Raw genomic sequence first — 17,584 nt, forward strand, 5'->3', positions numbered from 1 at the left:
CCTCACCTCACCCACAAGCCACTGGGCAAATACCCGAGTTCCCCACAGCAGCCCAGACCTGATCGAGTCACAGATTCCCACCCATCCAGTGTCACTGCACTCCTATGCCAGCCCTCAGGTACCTATAGAACGGGGCAGCGGCACCGAGCCGGAGGAGGGGAGGGCACGGAGGCTGCTGGACACACCCTGTCACAACACGGTGCGCATGGAATTGGGAGTGGATGGGAAGACTGGGTGCCCGGCATCCACTCTGAGCTGGGAACGCCTCGGGGAGGGCTCCTGGGAGGGGGGCCGCTGGCAGCAGGCCTGCAAATAGAGAGAGGAGACCCTGCCTGCCGTCCCTTTCAGCAGGAGCCCCCTCAGGGGCAAGAGCCAGCTCTTGGCCAAAGACAACTGTCCCAAGGGGACGGGAGGCTGCCAGCTCCTCTCAGAACTGCGGGACCTAAATGTGCACTGGTCACATCTGGTGACACCCCCACCCCAGCTGAACCAGCCCCGGCACACCCTTCACATTAAATCTGGAAGGTTTGCTAGCATACAGAGCAGGTAGCTAAAGCCTGACCCACCCAGGGTCATCGCAAGCTGAGTCCCAGAGAAAGGCCACGCCACTTGTGGCTGCGCTACTTGGCAGGTGGGTTCACAGAGGGGAGGCTGGCACCCCTTCTCTTGCAGAACAAGCTACTTTTTTTTTTTTTTTTTTTTTTATTTAGAACAAAGTTNGACCCACCAAGGGAGGACCCGTCTGCCAGCTGGGGCAGCTCTGAGGCATGGCCTCTCGGGTAAGGGACCCCAGCTGTGCTCCCGAATGCCCGTGCACCCCTGCCTCCCGGCCACGTCCAGCCCGGCCAGGGCCGTCAGAAGCAGCACATGAGAAGCCAGAGCAGGAGGTCAGCAAAGCCACCGGCCAGGAGTCCCCCTGGTGCAGCCCCGTGTGGCCGGCCTCACCGACTCGTCACACAGGAGCATCAGGATCTTCCTTGTCGTTTTCATGGAAATTTGCTTTGGCAGGTCGAGGTAGGACTCTGCTTCTGAGGTGGCCTCTTCTGTCCCCTCCTCTTCTGCAGATAGGGCAGAGAGGAGATGGGGTGGGAGAGAAAAAGAAGATAGCTGCTTGGACTTGTGGACATTGAGAAACAGCTGAATGCCTTTCCTTGAGAAAATATACCTCTTAAAAAGCTAACGAAAGCCTGGTATGTGGGAAAACCAGGAAGGCTGGGGATTGGACTAAGAGACTCTCTGGAGAATTCTGCCATTCTATGATGCTTCACCTTCCCAAGTTCCATCCACCTGGAAACGTCATGTTCAAAACCCGGCCATGACCAGGGAGTGGAAGGGAGAGGATGAACCTATTTATTTTCACTTTAGAGATAAATCTAGCACATCTGCTATGTGGCCCCTAAACCCACGGCAGATCCGAAGTGGCCAAAGCAATGGTGGTCAAGTGGTGGCCTCACTTATCAGCAAGAACTGGCAGCTGATGGCAAGAGCCAATATTTTCTTAATTAAAATTAGAAATTTAAAAATGTTTTCATACGGGGGCACCTGGGTGGCTCAGTTGGTTAGGCATCCAACTTTGGCTCGGGTCGTGATCTCACAGTTCGTGGGCTTGAGCCCCATGTCGGGCTCTGTGCTGACAGCTCAGAGCCCGGAGCCTGCTTTGGATTCTGTGTCTCCCTCTCTCCTACCCCTCCCCCACTCGCACTCTGTCTCTCTCTCTCAAAAATAAACATTAAAAAAAGTTTAAGTGTACATAAATAAAAACAAATTTATATATACATATTTGTTTTAAAAATCAATGGAAAGAGAAAACATACATTTTTAGAGAACTACCTTAGAAGAGGGATAAAATAGAATAGAGAGGATAAAACTACACTTCTTTGAGTATATCTCATTCTGTACCTTTAACTTTGAAAACATGTAAATATTCTTATAACTATAAAACAAAATTAAATTGCAAAAAGCAATCCCTAACTATCAAAAGTAAAACAAAACAAAAAGACCTAAATATGTATTCAGATGGTGACCTAACCAAAGAGAGACTATTCTAAGTGACTTTAAGAGATGGCAATCTGTGGGGCACCTGGGTGTGTCAGAAGGACCCAGAAGCCAACGTGAAGAGACCCCCACTGGCCAGAGGTGGGACATTTTGAGCATCAGTAAGGACCATGAGTGCGATAAACCCAAACACATCAGATCTGTTTAAATCCACTATGTTCATAATGATACTTGTTTTATAAAATGTCATTGGCCACTTTTGGAAGATGCTAGAAACCCAACCCATTTATTTGGAAAGCTACTAAACAAAGAAAGGACAAGCATCTATTCTGTTTTTCCTGTATGAACTGTATCTCAGGGTAAGAAATAGCTGATGAGGAGAAGAGTCTCTTTTCAGAAGTATTCCAGCTAATATATGAAGACATATGACAGAATTTAGAATATCACCATTGTGCAAGCCCTAAGGCAATTAATGGCTCTTAGACAATGACTACCAATGGTTGCCATTTTCACAAAGAGAGAGACAACTTGACGTTAGTTTATCCCAATGGAGATACTCAACAGTATACTTAGCAAAACTACACTGACCCTGAATCGGATCGAGCTTCTAGATAGAACTACCAGATTATAATAGAGGGAAGAGGGTAAAGCCATGGGTTAAATTAGAGACTCTGAACCTCCAGGCTACGAGACCCCTTCCCCTTCTCTGGACTTCAGTTTGCTTGTCTGTGAAATGAGTGGGTCGACCCGATGGTCTCAGAGCCCCACCCCCACCCCGGCTCTAGGACTCTAGGGCTCCATCCTAGTCACCTGTTTGCATCAGCACTTCCTCTAAAATCTGTGTTGCAGACCTCTGCTGCTGCTGAGATATAGGTCCCACGTTCCCCAGGAACCAGAAGTCAGGTGCCGTCCAGGGGAGCCCCAGATGTTGGGTGTGGATGATCCTGTCCACATCGAAGGCTCTGCTTATCAGATCCTTTGCCTCCTCTTCATTCATCAGCCAAATCTCTCGAAACCGCTTGTCATCAATAAGAGCAAAATGCCTGTGAAGGAGAGTGGCTCAGCATGACCAACGGACCCCAGGGCCTGGCCAGGGTGCCCTCAGTTGGCATTAGGGCAAGAACTGAGGCAGAGCTGGGGTACATCCCGGGCCTGGGGTGCCAGCCTCACCTGTGATAGCCTGGAGGCCATCCCCACAAGGCTCAAGAAGGGGCGGGTGTCAAGCAGCAGGGTGTCAAGTGGGCAGGGAAGACAGCCCACTAAGACCCTTCGTGCCTGGGCCCACCTCTGTTCTAGGGCATGCGCCGTGGGACCCAGGTCCCTCAGGTACCTCATGGCTTTCTGTAGCTCCTTGAACTGCGTCACAAGGCGTTTGTAGTCCGAGGTTAGTGACTGGTTCTCCTCCTGAAACTGCCTGATCTGCTTGGTGTATTTTGCTCTCAGATTGTTAAGTACATCATGCAGGCTAGGAGGACGGAGACAGGCTCATCAGTAGCTGGGCAGAAGCCGTGTTGTACCTTCCTCTCAGCTACCTCCCGCAGTTCTGCAGAACCCAGGGCCAGATTTGTGCAAGGGCCAAAACCCCTCCCATTGGTTCCAAAACCCAGCTGCCCTGTTGGCGATCGAGGAGAGGCAGGCAGCAGGAGGTAAGGGGACTGTCCAGAACTAAACTCGTTTAGAACAGTCCAGAAGCCCAGACCCACTGAGGGGCAGTCTCCTGCTTGGGAGTGTGACTGAATCCTCAACACGCCATCTGGGAGTGTGTTCGCATCCAGGGCCAGCCTCACATTATTTAACTAGCATATCTCAATGATTCCACTGCCATGGTTTGGATGTTCATTTCACTTCTAAAACAAGGAAACTAGAAAGGGAAAAATTAAAACCTCGCACCATAAGTCTATGATATATGCGTCCTCCATCCTCAAAAAGCTGACCTGGCTCACAAGTCCAATAACTCATTCATTCATTCACTTGAGAGATCTCTCGTGTACCAAGATATGTTTGAATCGAAAGATGAATACAAGGATACGTCTGGACTGAGGGCACAATCTGCCCAGCCAGAGAGGAAGACAAACACTCATCACGGTAGAGTGAAAGCGTTGCGGGGGTGGCTTACAAAGGATGCCAGGGGAGCCAAGGGGTGAGGAGGCAGGGAACTTACCCTGGCCTCAGTGACAGAAGGTTCCAGCACAGTGAGACACAGTGATGCCTGGTAAAGGGCACTACGAGTCCAGGCGTCTCCACATCTCACTGTTCTGGGAGTTCTGTGTGCGGAAACTATGAAATACGCATGGCAGGCACGACTTTTAGACCCAAGGCCATTCTTCAGACTTTAGACCAGTGATGAGGTATCTTACATCAGCGTCCCGTTTACACTGGAATAGGGAGTCTGAAGGCCTATGTGCTTTCAGTTTAAAAATCCTAAAAATAAAGTTTTCCCTCTTAAGCATCATTCTGAAATAATCATAAGCTCCCTAAACATACAAACATCCATCCTTTGTGTTTTCATCCTCAATAAAATGCAAAAGCAACTTAACTTGGACTCTGATAAAAAGCAGTATCCGGTTCATTTTCTTAACTACAGCATTCTAGGAGACGAACCACGTATAGGTGTAAAAAAAAAAATGTCTTTAAGTAGCCATCCCAAAGTCTTTTTCCCAATGTCACCTGGTAAAGGAGTTTCTATGTGTCATCTAAACACAGAAGCTCATAAAACCAAAACACAACTCCAGGTGCACACTGCACGTCTGGGCAAGACAGGGGACGGACAGGAACGGATGGCCACGGGGCTGAAGAAACTCAACAAAACATCACGTCACGTCCTTAGTGACTGGCTGGAAGCCAGGGATGGAGGGGACAGGGGTGGAGGATGGGAAAACCAGGAAGGTAGGCAAGCTTGGTTTCAAAACACGTCCACTGGCCTTGACAGCAACTCTCGGAGCCGAACTGGTTCTTGGCAGTCCCGATGAAGTGAGGAGGCGGGGTGGGGAGCGGGGAGGTGAAGCTGGAATCATCAGGAAAGAAGTCCTACTCAAAGCCGCGAGACTGGTATAGAGGGTGGAGGGGATACAGTGATACAGCAAAAGGGGCAGGATGCTTTCTGGAATATCTTATCAGGCAAGAAAAAACAGAACCACCAAAGGAAACCAATTAGGAATCCACTGAGACAGAAGAGCAGCTATTTTAGTCATAAAAGCCAAAAGGCGAAAAAGGGCCCTCAAGAAGGGCCACAGCGTTTGGCCAGAAGGACATTGTTGGTAACCTACAGGGGGAGGCTGTCCAGTTCTGGGTCAGAGGTCAAATTGTGAGTGTTGGAGGTGGTGGGGAGGGCCCGGTGGCCAGAGGAACACGGCGGGGACAGCAAGAAGAGAAAGCGTTAGCACGCACACCCGAGCAGCAAGGTCTGCTGATGAGGGAAACGCCAGGCTCCAAATCAGAGGGCAGAACCAGGGAAGGGATGGCGAGGATGATGCCACTCATCCTTCTGCCCTTCGGCTCCAAACCAAGGTCTGCCTCACGTACCTCCGCCCACCTCCCGACCCACCAACCTCCCCTCTCCCACGATGCAGGCTCTTTCACCAAACATGGAACTTTCTGACTCCTACTTCCTTGCCTTCAGACCTTCATTCCTGCCTCTGGCACCATCTACTCCAGAGGCTTAACTCCTTTTTACCAATTCACATCCCTCTCCCCTTCACTGTTTCACTACTTCAGGAAGCCATCCCAGAGAACTTTTTCTCACTGACTCTACAGATTAGTGGCCATCATAGATGGATGGAGAGACGGAGAGAGAGAGAAAGAGAGAGAGAGAGGAGAGATCCAGAGAGATACACACTATACACTTAATCCCTGGTGGTAGGAATATACTGTTTTATGCTTTCATCTTACTTTCACTTAGGTTATTTCCTAATTCTCTAAGATGCACACGTACCACTTCTGTAATAACAAGTTGAGAAGGTAGTCTACGGATAGCTCTGTGCATATGCAACGTGAGACACCACATGAGGACCTATGTCGGTATTACTTGCAACAGCAAAGGATTAGAAGCAATCTAGACGTCCAGCCACAGGGTCATTAAATCACAGTATGTGCAAGTGGAGGTTAGGCAACCTAAGAAATAATGTGAGAGCTCTCTATGAACTGGTACGGAAACATCATCAAGACACAAAACCGTGTGTATAGAAGGCTATCATTTGGTTTACAAACAGAGGGGGCCGGTGAGAAGATTTATCCGTGTTTGCTTGTATGTGGTCAAAGAAATTCTGGAAGAAACAAGGAGGTGGGAAAGAGGGACCACACAAAGTGGAGGATCAGAGACGGACTTTTTGCTGTACATTCTTTCTAGGGGGGGTCGGGGAGCAGTTGAAATATTATCTTTTCAAAAAAAAAAACACAAAAAACAAAAATCTCTCTTAATTAAGAATTAGCTAAATCTGTAACAGCTTCCACTCCTCCGGAAGGGAAGGTTTCATCCCCATCTCCGTCCTCAGCATGGAAGGGTCGATGATCTTCATGCTCGCTCACCGATTGATCTTCCTTTTCTGTTGGGACTTAATCACCGTGCTCTCTTCATCTCTCTTCTTCAGCACTTGGAAGTTGTACTCCAACTTCTCTTGGTTTAGCTGGTAAGTTGCTTTCATCTGCTGGAGCTGCTGCTCAAGAATCTAAAGGTTAAAGAAAATAACAATACCGACTGGCCTTGGTATCATCTGCTGTGCCCGAGGGTCCCTGATACTTTATTCTGGAGCCACGTCAGAGGAAAGATAGGCACAAGAGCATCTACCTGAATTCTTAGGAAATCTGTCAGTAGAGGAAAGGCCAGAAAGAAAAAAAATACATCATTCGACTGCAAGCCCAAGCCGATGTCCTGAAAGCCTGAGATGACAGAGCCTTCACAGCGGGCCCCTCCCCTGCTGCACCAGACCTCTGGAGATACACGCCACCCACTAAAAGCACCATACAAGGGAATACTGCCACAGAAGCTTGCAACAGCCCCACTCTGACCTCCAACTGGCAGTGTTCGTGTTCAGCAAACAGTGTTCCTTTTAAAGGCGGCTAAACACAACCATCCCTTCTTTCTGGATTTCCCTTAGCTGTATTCATTCATTCAGCAAATATTTGAGTGCCTGATAAAGGTCGACACTTGTCCAGATGCTGCTGAGAAAACGCTGGTGGAAAAGGCATAGTCGTGCCTTATCTAGGGGACATCAGCAAGCAGCGGTGACAGGAAGTAAGAGGGAGGTGGGCGCAGGGCGGCATGGGACTCTCCGTGGCCCCGAAGGCCATCCCCGAATGGTTGGCACAAGCGTGTCTAACCGGGACCCGGAAAATGAGTAGGCGTTTCTCAGGTGGACACTCGAGGGGACATGTCTCCAGAGAGGCAAGGGGACGGAGGTGCTTTGGGGAAATCACGAGCAGGTTAGGGTGTGAGGTACGAGGCTGGGAATGGTCAGAAAAGAGGCTGACAGAGCAGCAGGGTCGTATCAAGCAAGGACTTTAAAGTTTTGTCCTGAGAACCACGGAGGGCCACTGAAGTTCTCAAGCAGGAAAGTAGAGTGACCAGTCCGGGGAGGATGGAAAGGTCACTTCGACTGTTGGTTAAAAAAACAAAAACAAACAAACAAAAACAAGCAAAAACTGCCGAGAGCAGGGCAAGGCTAGAGGCAGGGCAAATACTGGCAAGCTCGCGCCTGCCTCTCCGGAGCAGAAACGCAGAAGAACAGAGGGTGCGATGAAGTGTAATCTGATCTTGACAAAGCTGGGACATGGGACATGTGGTGCTCTCTCAAGCCTCCTCCTCCCTCATCTCCCGCCACAGGGCTACCGAGCCAAGGGATCAACATGGGAAGTGACTGGAGCGCCCGGGTGACTCAGTCAGTTCAGCATCGGACTCTTTGATTTTGGCTCAGGTCATGACCTCACAGTTGTGAGATGGAGCCCCAGGTCAGGCTCCGTGCTGAGCGTGGAGCCTGCTTGAGATTCTCTCTCTCCCTCTCTCTTTTTGCTCCTTCCCTGCTTGCACTCTCTCCCTCGCTAAATAAATACGTAACATTTTTAAAAACCCATAGGAGTGATTCCAGGCAGCTCCTCCTGCACCCCTGGGTCATCCGCAAGGAGGGTGATGCAGCAGGAGGTGATGCAGCAAACAAATGTACTGATCCTTGATTGTAAACACTGATCCCTGTTGTAAACCAGAGAATTAAGCCAGAGTATCCGAATATTTACCTGCCCCAGGGAGCTCTAAATCTCCATCATGCAGCCGGTGTTGGGATGTCTTTTCAGAATAGAAGGCTGCAATATCTAGCACAGTGGCCAGTGAACACACAGGTCACTGGGATTATAACGAACTGTACCTCTCAATTTCCATACTGGCTCAGACGACTTTTTATTTACTGTTTCTGAACTGTATGCTTTTCTGTATAAAAAGTTTTCCCTACTGTGAAAGTAATACTTGCTCATTGTAGAAAATGTGGAAAGTACAGGAAAGGAGAAGGAAGGAGAGGACATAGAAGGGGAAGAAAAATTTTACCCAAATTCCATCTCAAAGAGGCATCTTCTGTTAACATATCACATGTTTCTTTCCAGCGTTCTTTATAGAGCTGAGATCAAACCTACAGTTTTATATTCTACGTTTCTCCCTTAATATTATAACAAGAATTTTCCATGTAGTTTTATCAATGTTATTTTAATGGTGCATATTGTTCTGTATTATGACAATGTATCACATACTAAATACTTCCCAAGTTTATCATATACCGTACTATTTTACCATTTCCGTACCGTTGTACATTTAGGTTGTTTTAATAATTCCCGGTGTTATAAAAATAATGCTGGGAACGATTCTATTTAAAACTTTGTGGGTATTTTGTTTATTTTCTTAAGGTAGATTCGCAGAAGTAGAATTACTAGGTCAAAGGCTCTTAACAAATTACGTTCCAAAGAGGGTCTCCAGTCTGTCCTCCCAATGGCCGTGTGTGCAGGTACCTGCTTCTGCCCACCCCGTGGGTACTGCGCACGGTGCGGGGCGGCCGTGAGGCTCGAGCACAGGCCCTCAGCCCTCGGGTAGGCCGCTGGGCGGGGCAGGAGCGGGCAGGAGCGGGCCCTGGACTCTTCCTAAGCGTGATGAAACTTTAAGTTCAAAATTTTTGACGTGAACAATTTCCTGAAGGGACTATGACACTGACAGTACAGAAACTGCCTCATTTCAAATGCATTTATCCGATTGTCCTGGGTGGTCCCGGGCTGGATCTCTCGGCCCTGTGCCCTTCTAGGGATGGTCCTCTGCGTCTTCAAGAGACAGGGACTCTCGGCGCCTCTTCCAGAAAACTCGCAAGGATCTATGCCCCCGGGCTCCGAGTGTAGCCAGCGCCATTGCTTCAAACGTGATCAGCCCTGAACACCGGCAAGGCCACTGGCCTATGAGCTGGCTCAGCACAAAGTCCAACAGAAAAGCTTCCTATTGGGTGCAGATACCCTGGGAAGGACTGAACAGTGGCAAAGCCGTTCTGACCTGGAATGACAATGAATGGCTGTTCAGTCTTGACTGACACGTCAGGAGCCCTGAGACACCAGAGTGCCCTGGTGTTTGCGCTCATGGCATCCAGGGACCTCCTTTTGCTTGTAGCTTTGCAATAAGCCTTTATCACAAACACACACGTCCCAAAATTATTTGGCCATAGAATGGTTTTTATATTTATAAAAAAGTGAGAGCAGGAGAGTTACAGATGCAAGCCTTATCACGTGAACGTTCACGTAAATTTTACTCTTGAAGGCAGATAATTAGATAATACCAAGAAAATGGTCGCTGTAGTTTTGCTACATGATACACGTGGGAAGAGAAAAAAAAAATCACTGGCTCGCTTTCTTTGTTAGCTTTATAAAACTGCCACCAGTACCTCGCGTAGCTGAGCACAGTTCAGGTTCAAAACTTGGAACTAAAAGTGATCCGGCCATGCCTTTTCCTCTGTGACCTGAAAGAACTCACCTCTGCTCTGATTTTACAGGCAAAACAACAAAGAAATCCCATCACCTGACTGTTTTAATTTGCATTTCTTTGCTTGAGCTTGTGGTTAAATATTTATTAGCTGATTTTCTTTTCTCTCGTGGAACACATCAACGCCTGCTCTTCACTATGCTCTGTCCCTAGGAGATGAGTGCCTAGGACAGCAAGGCAACAGGCACTGTGAGCTTATCATCTCTACTGGCTTGCAGATCAGCCACTCTGTCCCCCCAGCTCGGGTCCAGACCTCTGCCGGCCCCACAGTCATGATGCCACATGGGAGTGATCGGCAATGCTGGCAATGAACTTTCAGAACTAATAGTCTTATAGTCTCACAGCACAGCATCTACAGCAGGTGGTTACATAAATGACATCACCCATTCCTTGTTTTCAACACCTTCTGCTCAAGATAATTTTGATACTGGTGACTCTATTGTTAATTATGTCAGGTTTCAGTCTCCACATAAGGCTGTCCTGGGTTGTCATGCTTCGAAGATAGTTTTCTATTTTTAAAATTGTAATTGATTGTGTTAACTGTCCGTGCTTCTTCTTCAATTATCCAAAGATATTTTTGCCAAGTGTCGCTTTATGTTTTCAAGACTAATGGCGAACCATCGTGTTTGGTCTTTGTGAATAATTTATAAAGATTACGATCTAAACTGCCACAAAAGTCCTTCAACGCTATGGGCACTGTAGGTGTTGATCACGTCTTCCCCTGTTTTTCCTGCACCAGTACAAGCTTCTCCGTGGTTGCTTTCCATGCAGTCTCCTGCCCACATGCTCCAGAAAGCCAGCTGCCATCATCACCCCAAGCAGAATGGAAATTTAAAACAGCCTTTCCCCTGGCCCCGTGGGCTGGCCTCAGATCTAACTGGGCCTCTCCATCTCCACTCTCAGGAACTGTATCCTGCTAAACTTTGTGTTTTGCACAACGTAAGCTCACAATGTTTGTTAAATATGTATCTTGCGTCTGATTTTTTGCGATTCATATTCTGGTATTAAATGTAACAGTCCCTGAAGTTGAACTAAAGCATTTTTCAACATTAAAAGCACGTGTAGGATCTAAAATGAAAACATTTGCTTCCTACCTCAAGAACTGAGTGTTTCTAGTAGTCTTATTTTGGGGTGGTGGGCCAGTGTGCTAAAATCCTTCTGGAGGGCATCGTGTTTACAGGCTTCTCTTTGTTCATTAGTAATGTGACCTCGCTGGCAGGAAGCACTTGGGAAGTACACATTCTCAGCTTTATTTCTTGTACTTTACCCATCAAATCAAATCGATGTGTGTTGGATCCTTCGTATTTTTGTGGTTTGCAAACTTTTACTTCTGTATTTTAGAACGGACACGATGCTACAAATGACTTAAGAAGAGCAAATCTCAAATTTCATGTTGAGCTGCCTATGGTATCTTCTTGACAAAAATCCATGTTATCTGACGTTCCTGCCTAGTGAAAGTATACTTAAGAGGCACCAGGATAAAATTTGATCCACTAAAATATCCCACACATTGCAATGCGGTAATCCCTGATTTGACTATCTGTTCCTGGCTAAAGGCTAAGGGGGTACAGTTTCCATTTTAATGCAGGAAAGAACTGTTGTGCACAGGAATTGCACACACTTTCCCATGTGAAGATCAATACCTGCTTGCCTCCTGCACACCCACGTTCCACACATAGTCCAACCAGACAGGGTAAACCAGAAGATCCGGTGCCCCAGACTCTCTGCCTCTTTGTCCCTCGTCTCCCCAGTCTTACATCACTCTCTACCCCCAAAGTCTCCCCCCTTTCCAGAACTGTTTGGCTTTGTTTAAGCATTTGAAGATTAGATTAAGAACTTGACGTTGCACTCCTACAATTCAATAGCAAAAAATAATAATAATAACAAATTAAGAAATTAGAAAATAGACAAAGGAGGGACTCAGTCGGGTGAATGTCCAACTCCTGATTTCGGCTCAGATCATGATCTCACAGTTCGTGAGTTCTGACACCGCAGAGCCTGCTTGGGATTCCTTCTCTCTCTCTCTGTCTCTCAATCTCTCAATGTCTCTCTCTCACCTCCTCCCTCCCTCTCCATCCCCTGCTTGTGTGCAAACACACACACACACACACACACGCTCTCTCAAAATAAATAAATAAACTTAAAAAAAAAAGAAAATAGGCAAAGGACTTGAATAGACATTTCTCCAAAAAGGACATACAAATGACCGATAGGTTTATGGAAAGGTGCTCCACATCACCACTCGTCAGGGAAATGCAAATCAAAACTACACTGATACATCAACTCATGCCTCTTAGTATAGCTACTGTCAACAACAACAAGTGCTACCAAGTATACGGAGGAGCAAACCCCAGGCACTGTCGGTGGGATTGTAAACTGGTGCGGCCCCTATGGAAACAATATGCAAGTTTCTCAAGAGATCTAACAAAGATAAACTACCATTTGATCCAGCAATCCCCCTTCTGGCTATAGATCCAAAGGAATTGAAATCTGGATCTTGAAGAGGTATCTGCACTCCTGTGCTCATTGCAGCATTACTCACAATAGCCAAGATATAGAGACAACCCCAATGTGTATCGATGGACTAACAGGAAAAGAAAATGTGGCACGTGCATACAATGAACTATTATTCAGCCTGAAAAAAGAAGGAAATTCTGCCACGTGCAATAACATGGATGGATGTGAGGGCATTATGCTACGTTAAATGAATAAGCCAGACACAGAAAGACAAATACTGCATGGTCTCACTTGTATGTGGGATCTAAAACAGTCAGACTCATAGAAGCATAGAGTAGAATTTTTGCTACCAGGGGCTGCCAGGGCCTGGGCGAGGGGACACAGAGACACTGGTCAAAGGGCACAAAGTTCCAGTTATGGGATGAGATTAATGAGTTCTGGGGATCTCTAATGGTTCAGCAAAAGGTCTATGAGTAGCAATGCTGTTATTGTACATTTAAAAATTTGCTAAGACAGTAGATCTTGTGTTACATGCTCTTAACACAAAAGGAAAGACAAAACGACAAATAAAAGAACATGAGAGTTTCTATTATTTCCCTGTTTGCAGTCAGGGACACGTAGTCTTGTCACATAAATTATCGTAGAGCCAAAATAACTTAAGAAAGCTGAACGATGGCCATTATTATACACGGGTAATGCACACGGCCCACACTGACAGCACTGCTCTCATGGACCTCCCTGTTCTTTGTCATTGAATCACGTCCATGACGTTGATAATGAGAAAGACCCAGGAAAATTTGCAAGGTTGGTAGGAATATTTATAGTCCGGTGGGGTGTTGATTCAATCCTGCTAGATAAAGCCACAAGAGTAGTAAGACCGGAAATTCTACCAAAGGCCATGTGCAAAAGCTTTAGTCTAACACGTTTTTCAAGATAGAAATTCCACTGAATAGACCGTGCTTAAATATTAGGAGGTAATTACATCACACCTAAATGTAATTAGAGTGAGCTTTTTTTTTTTAACTAACTTTAAAGCACAGAATCCTAGGCTTAGAAAGAACTTCAGAAACCAGAAAATGTAACCTCCTTCTGTTGTGCCCGAATCGCGAGTCCCAGAGACCTCCAAGGAGCCGGCACCGATGCAGTACAAAAGGGTCTTTATTACAGACTCGAGCAGGGGCTCACCAGCCTACCGGTGTCGTGGCAGCAAGGTGAAGCGAAGAACAATAGCGAACAGGGCTTTTAAGGAGTAAGGGATGGGGGTGTTACAGTACATGTAGCATCATCACATAAGCACCAATTACAATTACAGCTTTGACCATTCAGTATCTGTGGGGTGTTCATTACTTTTGGTGGGACCCAATCATGACTTTTGAGAATCCTTTGAAAATGACCAATTATGAGGTGAGTTCAAAGGGCCCACATGGGGTTCAGGCAAGCAGTGAGAAATTGGCTAGTTTGTATCTGCAGTTCCCAGCCTTGACTCAGACCATAGGAATGTTTCTTTTTACTTTTTGATTAGCTGAACTGAGGGCGGTCTGAGGATGGCTTTAGCCTTGAACAGTCTGAGGCTTTTTCTGGGACTGGGACTGGGGCTACGTGCAGCCCGAGGTTTCTCTTAATGGAGGACTTAATTTTTGGCTCTTCACTTCCAACTGCAAGAATCCTTCCTCAGCCTTGAAAACAGACACAGTCATGCGGCCTTTAAATATTTTATGAGAGAAAAGACTCCTTGTTTTGTGGGATGACCCTTTCTATATTCAATAGTTTTATTAGAAATTCTTTCTGTTTTAAATGTTTCTTTTAATGTTTATTTATTTTTGAGAGAGAGAGACAGAGCTCAGAGTGGGGGAGGGGCAGAGAGAGAGGGAGACACAGAATCGGAAGCAGGCTCCAGGCTCTGGAGCTGTCAACACAGAGCCCTATGCAGGGATCAAACCCACAGACTGTTAGATCATGACCTGAGCCAAAGTCGGAAGGTTAACTGACTGAGCCAGCCACGTGCCCCTAGAAAGTTCTTTCTGATGGCAAGTCAAAATCTGCCCTACTGCAAGGTCCACCTATCAGCCAGGGGCTGTTTGGAATATTGGGGACATTATTGGTTACTGAGCCAGACAGAGTTGGGTTTGAATCCAGGACCAACCATTTACTAGGTAAGTAGCCTTGTCTCTGAGCCTATTTCTTGGCATATAAAACACTGTGATTCCTCCCTTGCATGTGAGTGTAAGGACCGGAGGTACTGTGCCTTAAGTGCCGAAAGACACTCAGATGGTGGCTGCGGATAAACTTCCCCGGGGGATACCTTCCCTTTGCTCAGCTAAAATGCACAATCCTCTCAGCAGCTCCTCAGGTCATGGTTGCCAGTTTTGCCTCTTGGCAGCTCCCCATGGTTCATTAAAGAAAGAATTCCTCCACATACATTCTGCCCATGAACTCCTTCAGATATGATCGCTTGTAAGAGAGCAGATAATGCATACCTATCGATGGAACGGATTAACTCTAGAACACTCAGGGCGGTCACCAAGGATAAAACATGCACAGGTGCTCCGTCTGCTCTGCCACCCAGACGCCGAGCAACAAGTCAGACCTGCACGTCCTGCTCCAACTTGATCTTGATCTTGTTGTACTCCTCAGTGTCCCACACCCGCTGCTTGTTCAGTTGCTTCTCATAGTCCTCTGCCTTCTTGATGCGGTTCAGAAGATACTCTAGCTGAAGGTACAGGAAGACAAGGGAGAAGTCAGCCCTGTCCCTGCCCCCACGCAGGGGACCTGACAAGAGTGACACAGGGAAGGATCTCAAAGTGTCATGACCCTGGAGGGAGCTGGTCGTCCCTCAGAAGCTCCACTGCCCCCAAAGCTGTGTACTGTTTAACTTTCTCTGGAGCTTCCTTACTTGAGAAACTCCAAGAGGAATGTTCCGTTAAGAAATCAGACAGAAGGGGGGCCCTGGGTGGCTCAATCTGTAAAGCATCTGACTTGAGCTCAGGTCACGATCTCTCAGTTTGTGAGTCGGAGCCCCATGTCGGGCTCTGTGCTGACAGCTTGGAGCCTGCAGCCTGCTTTAGGTTCTGTGTATGTCTCTCTCTGCCCTTCCTCCACTCATGCTCTGTCTCTCTCTCTCTCTCAAAAATAAACAAACATGTAAAACAATATTTTTTAATAGAAATCAGACACGGACCCTGCAGTTGGAAATTTTGTATTTCTCAAAAAAAGACCCAATGGAGCCATATCAAGCTAATTCTTTGTTCTTTGAGTCTTTGAAGTAAAGTGATAACCCCACACCCTTTAAAACATCTTAAAACATCTTGTTGGGCCACAAATATCCATGGCTAGAGTAGACGCCCAAGTTGAAAAGAAGAGAGCCACAAAACCATGGTATTCACCACCACCAGAGACAAATGTCCCCAACAGAAGCACCCACAGTCCGAGGGCCACACTGATTAACCAGGAATGGCAGTGGTAAATGTCTGCCATGGCAATTCCCCCACGAGAAAAAAAAGGCTAGCAAATTCAGTCACAGTAGAAATTGCCCCAGGCCCCATGGTCGCCCTTGACACGTCTGCCAGCCCTTCCCCTACCCACCGCCCCTTTACCTCTTTGGCTTTGTGAGCCTGCAGGGCCCGCTCCCAGATCTTCTTATTACTGGTCAGCAGCTCTTGTCGCTCCATCTCAAATGCTTTCTACGACCAAGAAGGAAGAGGCCCTGATGTCTGTGTTGATCAGGCAGAGACCACAGCATTACAGAGCTCGTAAGTAATGGCACGTGTGCCATGCATCAACCACATGGTCCAAGTCAGAGCCAAAGGCAGACTTGCCAAATTTCATGGAGCCAAATGGCCATAGAAGGAGTTGCATGTTAATCAGTGTTATGAACTCTGGGCTTCACACAAATCTAGGGAGGAAATGTACCACCTGTCCTGTGGCTCAGTCAGTCTCAGAGGAGGGGGCTGGAGGAAGGGCCGTGCCCTTGGTGACAGTCGCAGGGCAAACCCTGGCATACAACGCAGTCACACCCAGGGCTGCTGCATCGCTACAGCTGGCATCCCCAGGAAACAAAAGGGCATGTTGCTCACAAGGGGCAGGCCTGGGAATGCAGAAACGGGTCTATAATAATCCAAAGAGAGAAGTCCCCGCCCTCTTGGCTCTCTTCCATTTTGGAAGGTTTGTCTCAATCTCAATCCTTAATGTGTCCTTCAGATTCAGAGTATTGATTCCTGAACCTGTGTGACCCTCTGCTTTCCCATGCCCCACCCCTGGCTGCCACAAATACAGCAAACAGCTCATATAAGCCCCTCCTCCATGCTTCTTACCCTTACATGTTTTATTTTCTTTCAAAGCACTTAGCTCCACCTCTCCAAGTATATATTTAGTGGTCTATCTGTTTATTGACTAGCTGTCTTCTACTAGAATATGGATTCTATCGAGAACTTTGTTTTGTTCATGGCTGTATCTCCAGGCCCTGGTCCAGGGCCTGGCACATAGGAGCCACTTGATGAATATTTGTTGGATGAGTGAATGACTGGGTAAATCAATTAAGGGGCAGAAAGCAGAGGCCCCTCCCAGATGTCCTGGACATCCCAGATAGACCCAGTCCTCCTAGAAGGCAGTTCTTTCACACCCTGTTACCTCAATGTAATTGAGCTCTTGGCGGAAAGTTTTCATCACGTTCTTCACTTGGTCTTCCATCCTCTCTAGGAGCAGGCAGATGTCATCTGACTGTTTCTTCAAATCCTTCACATACTGGTCATCTTTTGTTTTTAACTCCTAGAAAAGAGCATGTCAAAGGTTGGTCAGCAAGTGAGACAAAAGCAAGGAGTGCCAAGCACACTCCACCTGGAGCTCTCTCTTCAATATCTGTGAGTACTAGGAATCGCAAAGCAAAAGTGACTTCAGGAGAATCTGAGGACTCCCTGGAGAAGTCACTGGCAGATGGAGCAGAGTGGCCTCAGCTCGGGGAAAGCTTGGATGAGCAGCACGGGATCAAACCGTCCATGACCTCTTGCTGCAAATCTCTCTGTAAGCTTCCAGAGCGCTAAGGCTTCCCAGCTGAGCCATGAACACCCGGACTTCAGCACAGGAACACAGTTCCTGCAGACTAAGCTGCATTCCTTAACTGGAAAGATGAAATCTGAAAAAGCA

General features: G+C 47.2%; 1 protein-coding gene across 2 annotated transcripts in view; it reads right to left on the reverse strand.

Moving 5' to 3' along the window:
• The window catches only part of DRC1 (dynein regulatory complex subunit 1), a 38,481-nt gene that overhangs the window by 6,525 nt on the left and 14,372 nt on the right, over positions 1-17,584 (reverse strand). For both annotated transcript variants that reach the window (XM_077774096.1, XM_077774095.1), the window contains exons 5-11: positions 17,072-17,209; positions 16,039-16,125; positions 15,033-15,155; positions 6,520-6,659; positions 3,326-3,460; positions 2,806-3,038; positions 946-1,058 (exon numbers count right to left, since the gene is read on the reverse strand). In XM_077774096.1, the coding sequence (XP_077630222.1) occupies positions 946-1,058; positions 2,806-3,038; positions 3,326-3,460; positions 6,520-6,659; positions 15,033-15,155; positions 16,039-16,125; positions 17,072-17,209 (969 nt within the window). The remainder of the gene's footprint in view (positions 1-945; positions 1,059-2,805; positions 3,039-3,325; positions 3,461-6,519; positions 6,660-15,032; positions 15,156-16,038; positions 16,126-17,071; positions 17,210-17,584) is intronic.

Source organism: Crocuta crocuta, unplaced genomic scaffold (assembly GCF_008692635.1).
Source record: "Crocuta crocuta isolate KB4526 unplaced genomic scaffold, BGI_CrCroc_1.0 scaffold246, whole genome shotgun sequence".
NCBI classification, from domain to species: domain Eukaryota; kingdom Metazoa; phylum Chordata; class Mammalia; order Carnivora; family Hyaenidae; genus Crocuta; species Crocuta crocuta.